Source organism: Condylura cristata, unplaced genomic scaffold (genome assembly GCF_000260355.1).
Source record: "Condylura cristata isolate star-nosed mole 26May11 unplaced genomic scaffold, ConCri1.0 scaffold00006, whole genome shotgun sequence".
Taxonomy (NCBI): Eukaryota; Metazoa; Chordata; class Mammalia; order Eulipotyphla; family Talpidae; genus Condylura; species Condylura cristata.
In genome coordinates, this window is record NW_004567107.1 from 16,533,729 (window position 1) to 16,542,288 (window position 8,560).

Sequence of the window (8,560 nt, forward strand, 5' to 3'; positions counted from 1 at the left end):
TAAAGGTACAAGCTTTGTCATAAAATCTTACTTGAAGCTAAATAAATTCTGTATTTTTAATAACAGTGAAAGTACTCCTTTTAATGTTTCTAATATATAGATGATTCTGGTATGAAAAAAAAATCAAACATTTAAAATAAGGACACCACTGTTTTCATGTGTTTAATTACTGAATAAATTGCTTATTTCCTTATGGAATTCTTTTGTTCCCTCTTGCTTATTCCTTTTGTTTTTGTCAGTTGAGGTAGCACTGGTTTACAGCACTGTATATGATTCAGGGGTTTATTTCATACCTCTCCTGATGTTTGTTACCACACCATCCCTACTACAGAAGCATCCAAGTCCTCTACCAGAGTCCATTGGGTCCTTTTCCCCTTTCTTCCCTATCTTCCCCTTCTGGTAGCCTCGTTTCTACAATTAGATTTCTAGTGCTTGTTCTGTTTTAGCTTAGTTTTGTTTCTCTATATTCCTTTGTGAGTGAAATCATCTGGTATTTGTCTTCTCCTTCTGACTTCTTATTTAATTTACCATAATCCCAGTAGTCTCATCCAGGTTGTTGTAAATAGCAGGGATTCTTTTTTATAGCTGCGTAGTATTTCTCTCTCCCCCCCTTCCTTCCCTCTCTCTCTCCCTCTCTCCCTCCCTCCCTGTACGTATTTCTCTCTCCCCCCCTCCCTCCCCCTCTCTCTCTCCCTCTCTCCCTCCCTCCCTGTACGTAGGTACCACACCTCTTAATCCACTCATCTGTTTTTGGGCAGTTTGGTTATTTCCATAACTTGTCTATTGTAAACATATTACTGAACAAATGTTAGCATATTATTAACTAGAAAGTATTACAGATTTTTGTTTTTGTTTTGCTATCTTTAAAGAGAGTCTTTAGTATACCAATGTCTACTTTGGACCACAGGGGTAATAGTATATTCTGTTTTTGTAAATGTGCTCACAGGCTCATTTTTAGATAGTACATCACCTCTCTTGGCAATTGCTGCCTGCACAGCTCTGGGTGAAATTGGCAGAAATGGTCCACTCCCAATCCCTAATGAGGGTTCTGGCTTTACCAAATTGCATCTTGTGGAAAGTTTACTGAGTCGAATACCATCCAGCAAAGAAACAAATAAGGCAAGTCTTTTTCTTTTTTCTTCCTTTCTGAAATTGTCTTCATTTATATATAATGTAGATGAGCTAAGCCGGAGTTGTAGTGAGAATAGATGGCATTGCAGCTAGAGGATCGATTTAACTCAGAAAGGAATGTTAAAGAACAAAATCTAGGTAACTGTTTAATTTTGAGTTAAGGGCCATACCTATTAAGATTTGAGTCAGGTATTAAATGTGCTAGGTTTCTTTGTCTTGCAAAAGGTAAGTAATAGTGTTAAATAGTATTTTAATTTCAGGCCAAATCCAAATCTTAATCTACAGCCAGTTTTTTTTTTTTTTAAGAAGTCTGGGCATTAGTAAGCTTTATGAATAATCTGGAGGAAGGGACATTTAAAATTTTATCTAAAAGTTTTAGATAAAAATTTCATAGATTTTAAAACATGTTGTTTGAATTATAAGTGAATGAATGAAGGCATCATTCAGTTCACTGCAATTTTATTAAACATGTTATCTTACTCTTAATCTGGCTACTATCTAAATTACACTTTTTTGAGATCATAGAGTGTCATTTTTGTTAGCTCTTGTTAACCAGCCATTACTGACTACCGAAAATGTGCCAGGCAGATAGATGCTAGGCGCGACACATGCATTAATTGAATAGTGAAGTACCTATAGTTCTAATCTTTGTTTTCCAGGTGAGGAAATAGTTATAGAGAGGTGAAGAAACTAACTCAGGTCATACACCTGTAAAGACTGCTGAGATTGCCATTCTCATTTGATCTTAGATCCTCTGGGCTCAGAACCTACATTTATAATTATTATAATTTGAAGGATAATAAACGTAGTTCAAGGTTTTCTCCTTTTTCTACCCCTCTACTTCCAGTGTGTTGTAGACATAATTCTGTAAAATGTGCATGAATGTACTACACACGCTGGCCCTTCCTGCCATCTCATTTTGTAAACATTGTTTTGCCTTAAAACTGTTACATACTTGTTTTCAAAAAACTTATCTGTTCTTCCAGATGAAAGAAAGAGCAATTCAAACACTAGGATATTTTCCAGTTGGGGACGGAGATTTTCCTCACCAGAAACTGCTCTTGCAAGGTCTGATGGATTCTGTGGAGGTATTTATATTGCTCTCTGATTATTAGTCAAGGAAATATAAGACCTTTGGTAGTTGGAATTTTGTATGCTATTGAGACTTTAATTTGAACTTCTGTTGATTTATTTGTTAAATATTTATCGAGTGTCAAGCTTTGGCGTCATCCCTTGACTAAATCACCTAAGTAGAAAAAAAGTCTTTCCTCATACTTTTTGGATAAAGCATGGGCAGTTTGGGCAGAAGAGGAAACCCATGCACTGACTGTATTTGGTGAGCAGGTACTGGATCCATTTGTACTCAGTGTGATGACTTAGGCTTCTGTCCTTACTCACACTTCTGCCCAGAGTAGTGAAGGCGACCTGTAAACAGGTGGCTGCTGGCCCAGCATGCTAGGTCTCTTCTCATGACCTGACCTGGCCCCAGCCCTAGCCTTTGTTTTGTCACTTTGTTAGTAACAAACTACATTTTCATACATCAGCTTCTTTGTGCTTTGTCTTTTTGAAAGTCTCACGCTTCTGTCTTTCTGGGGTTGTTTCTGTGCTTGAAAAGCCTCTCCTGACCCTTGAATTATATTCTTCAGTATTTATGCTGTTGTGATCTCCACACTTTTTCTTACAGTATTTACCATGGTTTCTAATTGCCCACTCCAGTGAAGGCAGGTGTATTTTGCTCACCATTGCCAAGCAAGCATCTAGTATTGTGATGGAGTTTGGCAGGACTTGAGTAATTGGTCGAGTAATTGAAGAGGTATTTTCATTTAAGACAGTAGAATCACAAAGGAGGGTATAGCTGTATGAGTAAATTTTTTTAAAAGTTTTATTTATGCATACAGAACTGGGGTACAGGTGAAGTGGGAGGATTCACCAGAGACAAAGTGGGGAGCAGAACAGAACAGGCAGATCTACTGAAATACACTGCTGAGGGGAATGGGGCAAGACAGGAGAGATCCGCTGGGCCATGTGGGTCAGCTCCCTGGCCAGGGATTGAACTCATGCTACAGCAGGTGTAGATAGCTTCCAGTGCTGTGTCTTAACTCCTTGCACCACCAGGGAGGGCCTTTGTGTGGATACTTAAATTGTTATCGAAGCCATTATTTTAAGAGTTTGGAAGTACAGCAATCCATGCAGAACTAGAAATGTGATGGAAAAAGTCAAGGATAAGAGCGAAAAGCAGTAATCGGAGAACAGAGTACTTTCATAGTGAACTAGGACAGAGTTCTAAATTTTACTCTTTTAAATTTTGTTAATAGAACATTTCAAGCACACATGAAAATAAAATAATAGCTCAATGAATCCTTATGTGCTGGCTTTTATTTCATCTGTTCACCCCCTCTTTATTTCTGATATGTTTAAAACAGTCTAGATTCATGTTATTTATAATTGCAGTTAGTGTTATATTTGTAAGATAATTGTATTGTTACTAAATAATTAGGGAGCATGTAGAAACAGACACATAAAGTGAATGTCTAATATAGGACCCTCTGTGTGAAGTAAATTTTTTCAGCCTGGGTTGCCAGGAGAAGCTTTTTTTTTTTTTTTAAGATTTATTTATTTGTGCATACAGAACTGGGGTACAGGCCAGAGGCTCAGGGGTGGTGAGAGGCTTCACCAGAGACAGAATGGGGAACAGAACAGGCAGATCGAGGAAGTACACTGCTGAGGGGAGCAGCAGGCGGGTCAGGAGAGGTCTGCCTCGCCATGTGGTCACCTCCGGGGTAGGCGGGAATCGAACTCATGTGGAAGCAGCTCCAGATTCTCAGTGCTGTGCTTCAACCCACTGCACCACCAGGGAGGGCCGGGGAGAAGCTTTTAACCAAGGAAAATGTGGAACTAAAGCCCTTAAATCTTCTTCCTCCAAGGAAGAAGCATGTGTTTTTACCACTTGGTACCTTATCAGTTGAGGCTAGAACATTAGAGTTAGGAAATGACTGAAAGCAAATGTATGCTTTGTGGTTCTCCTAAAGGTGAGTATCCCTATAGCCCTCATGTTCTTCCATTACTCATTCTGTTCTCATCCTCTCGATCCACAGTAAGCAGAGAAAAATGCCAGAAGGAACTAAAATAGGTCCAATTCTTTGTTGAGTCAGTGATTCATATCTGTAAAGCTTGCCAAAAATTCTAAATCAAATTAGAAAAAAGAATTGGCATATATGATGTAGGATTTTTTTGACATTTGGTTTTTTAGAATAACTTTAAACCTAGAGTGTAGCTATATAAAGTGTAAACAACCCTTTTATCTAGATTTACCCAATTTTGATATTTTAATGACACTTCATTTTTCTTTTCTCCTTTGAGCCATGTGGGAATAACTTGCAGATGACCATGTAATTTCAGAGTACAAAAAAGAGGTGTCAGTAAATGATAATGGTTTATCTGTTATCTGTTGTACAGTTACTAAATGTCAGTTGTCTACTCAAAACTTTATGTCCATTAACCTTATTTAATCCTTACAACATAATGAGGTGGGTGATGATACGCTCATGTTACAAATGACGTTGAGGCTCAGTAATAAATAAGGGTGTGTAGCTGGTGAGATACGGAGCTAGTATTTGCATGAGCTCTCTGTGGTTTACCCCGTGGGTAAGTGCTGTCATCCTTCCAGAGATTAAAATACACTGCTTCACGGTTCTCTGCTTAGGGTGAGGAAGATGACATGGGGAAAAGATCTCCAAGTCATGCTTACATTCTCAGTTCCCTTGACCTGCCTCACTTCTGAACCACCCCGTAGGCTGGACGTACATCCAGGCAAAAGAATAAAAAAGCATGCTAATAGATAAGATATGATGCCACCTTTTTCTAGAAATGGATGTATTTTTTAAGAAATGTTCTCTTTGATTCACGGATTTTATTTCTTTACTGTAGGCCAAGCAGATAGAACTTCAGTTTACTACTGGCGAAGCCATTACCAGTGCTGCCGTAGGGACATGTTCTGTGGCTGCCCGGGATGCCTGGCTGGTGACCGAAGACGAGTACACGCCTCCCCCCGGTACCAAATGCTCCGCTGATTAGTCTGTTACCACTAAGTAACCCTTTCTCTATCACATTTGAAGCAAGATTTAAAAAATTATACCCTTCCCCCTAACAAATTTCATCTTTTTCAAATATTTCTGTATTGCTTTGATTCAGTCTAGAAAAATAATTGATTAAAGGAGGACAGACAGGAAATGAAGGAAAGTTGTTTTTAGTGCTTTAGCAAGCAGGTGGGGGTTTAGCTGTTATTCATCTGAGGATTTGGCAGTTTCAGAAGTCACGGCACAGCAGTTTCCAAATGATGTGGCCTCTAATTTTTATCACATAGTGAAACTTCATTGTCTTCCATGCCACTCCAGGTGTGCCTGGACTAAGGACACACTGACTTTTAGTGACTGCATAGTTGGGGCATGTGGTTTTGCTCAAAGAGGCGTATTTCTGGCCCACAAGTTTCTTTATTGTGACTTAAGCAAATGAAGGATTTTCTATGCCTGACTTCAAACTTCTGAATTTCCTGTGTTGCCTCAAATCTTGGATGATTGGATCTCACTCTGCTCATCCAGCAGGGTCAATTAAATTACCCATTAGTTTCAAATTCTCTTCATGCTTGTGTATTTAGAGAAAGAAAAACAGAATATGGGAAAAGGTGATGAATCTTTCACCTGGATTTTGACCACACCAGTTCTCTGTGTCGTCATGTGGGAACTACTTACAATTTTGGATGTTTTTCATTATGGTTTGCCAGTTTTATTTGAATAGAAGGAACAACATTTGAAATGCCAGTTAGAGCCCAGGTTCTTAATCATCATAGTATCTCTAGCAGATGACACAGTACCCAGGGCTTTGTTAAAACTACAGGCAGCTAGAGTTGTAGTTATGGATTGGGTAGAGTAGGAGTGGGCTTGGTGGGAGGAGTCACAGTGACTTTAGAGATTTTTATACGAGCAGTTAAAAGAATGAAGTTGACATTTACTGAGATGCGCGAAGCTGTAGGAGACAGCTGGAGTAAAGGGAGGAGGGATGGGTGGGTACTAGAAAAGCAGTTTCCCTGAATCTTCTCTCTTCACATTTCGTGAGGTGAACATCGTCATGGACATAATCCAGAAGTCAGTTGAGTATGTGAAGATGGAATTTCGAGGAGTTTCAAGTTGAAAATTTGATGTAAAGAGAGTATGTCAAGCTGTAAAGCTAGAGGTGATCACCAAGAGAATGAGCAATGAAAAGGAATTTGAACTGAACTCTGAGGGTTCCAGAGTTTAGAGTTTTGGTAGACAGGGTGAGAAGGACACTGAAAGGAATGGGCTCAAGAACGAGAGTCCTGGAAGTGAAGTGAAGAAAATCTACAAAGGGTGTGGGGGGGTGGGAGGGGTGTCGGGCGTGGGGAGTGTCAGCTGGCTACACATCCTGCTAATGCAGCAGTTAAGATGACAGCTGAGAGGTGATCTTTGAACTTAGGAATAGGATGGTAACTAGTCACTTAGTGACTTTGGGGTAATTTGTGTAGAAATTACCTTCTGGAGAAGGTAAATCCTGATTTGGGATGAGTTCAAGTAATAATAAAAAGAGAGAAAAATGTAGACCGTGACATGTAGTCATTCTCAAAAGGTTATTTTTTTTTATTTTTTTAAATAACAGTTTATTTTTCCATCATTTTGTACATTTTTTCCCCCATCTCAATTGTAATCCCTGTGGGTTTCCCATCACCAAGTCACCTGTGTGCCATCACCATAGTCCTGTGCACTCCCCCCTCCCCAACGTTTTTGATCCCATTCCCCACTCCACCCCCATAAAATGTCTCTGGTATATGGTTGTTCATTATTTTTGTTATTTTCTCGCCTGGTCCATTATACTCCTGCTATGAGTGAAACCATCCAGTAATTTTCTTTCTCTTTCTGGCTTATCTCACTGAGCATGATCTTTTCCAGCTCCATCCAAGTTGCTGCAAAAGACATGTGTTTCTCTTTTTTGGTTGCTGAGTAATATTGCATTGTATGTATGTATGTACCACATCTTTTTAATCCAGTCATCTACTTTTGGGCATTTGGGCTGCTTCCATGTTTTTCCAATTGTAAACAAAGCAGCAATAAACATGGGGGTGCAGGTATCTTTTTCAATGAATGTTTTTGTGTCTTTTGGGTAGATACCTAGGAGTGGGATTGCTGGGCCGTACGGAAGCTCCATCTTTAGCAGTTTGAGGAACCTCCAAACAGTTTTCCATAGTGGTTGTACTAGTTTGCATTTCCACCAGCCGTGCAGGAGAGTTCCTTTTTCTCCACATCCTCGCCAACATTTGTTGTTGCTAGTTGTTTGAAGATGTGCCATTCTCACTGAGGTGAGGTGGTATCTCATTGTGGTTTTAATTTGCTTCTCCCTTATTACGAGTGATGTTGAACATTTTTTCATATGTTTGTTGGCCATCTGCATTTCCTCTTTGGAGAAGTGTCTTTTTAGCTCTTCTGCCCATTTTTTGATGGGGTTGTTTATTTTTGTTGAGTTTCGTCAGTTCTCCTTATATTCTCAAAAGGTTTTAATGTGACGCATCAGTTCTCAACTGGAAGAGAATTTTGCTCCATTGGCAACATTTAGTAGTTCTGGACACTGGTAACAGTGGGTCGCTGCTGGTCTCTTGTGGGTAGAGGCCAAGGATGCTGTACAGAACACTGGCTGGCTCTCCTCAGCCAGAAATGTCAGTTGTGTTTCTTGAGCAACTCCTAAGTTAATAAGGAACGGGAGGAAATGGTATAGAAGCTGGGGAGGAAAGTGAAATCCAAAAAAGTTCATTTTTTTTTTTTAAAGATTTATTGATTTACACATACAGAACTGGGGTACAGGCCAGAGGTACGGGTGGTGAGAAGATTCACCAAGAGACAGAGTGGGGAGCAGAACAGGCAGATCGACTGAAACACTCTGCTGTGGGGAGCAGTGGGTTGGTCAGGAGAGGTCTGTTGTACCATGAGGGTCAGCCCTCTGGCCGGGGATGGAACTTGTGCTGCAGTGGTTGAGATAGCTTCATAGTGCTGCACTTTAACCCGTTGTGCTAGCAGGGATGGTCCTTATTATTGGTTTTTAAATGGGAAATGGGAATATCTAATAGAGAAAAAAAGATTGCTGTGGCTGGGGATAATTTTTTTCCTATATTTTGAAAGAAGTTTCACATTTGCAGCAAAAATTGAGAGAAGCTACAGAGATTTTTTTCCATATAGTCCTTCCCCTCCATTATCAGGATAGGGAACTGACATTACATGAGTATCTTTGAAAGGTTACTTAGTTTGTGCTGGCTTCTGAAATGATTATTCCTTTAGCAACTTACTTGAACATCTTAATTGTTTAGATTTTTTTCTTTCATTTTTTTTTATTACAAAGTTTATTTTTACATCATTTTGCACATTTTTTT

The 8,560-nt window shown here is 39.4% G+C and overlaps 1 protein-coding gene across 2 annotated transcripts in view; it reads left to right on the top strand.

Moving 5' to 3' along the window:
• The window catches only part of KIAA0368 (KIAA0368 ortholog), a 96,425-nt gene that overhangs the window by 59,904 nt on the left and 27,961 nt on the right, over positions 1 to 8,560 (top strand). For both annotated transcript variants that reach the window (XM_012721467.1, XM_004677436.2), the window contains exons 22-24: positions 947 to 1,119; positions 2,118 to 2,219; positions 5,059 to 5,182. In XM_012721467.1, the coding sequence (XP_012576921.1) occupies positions 947 to 1,119; positions 2,118 to 2,219; positions 5,059 to 5,182 (399 nt within the window). The remainder of the gene's footprint in view (positions 1 to 946; positions 1,120 to 2,117; positions 2,220 to 5,058; positions 5,183 to 8,560) is intronic.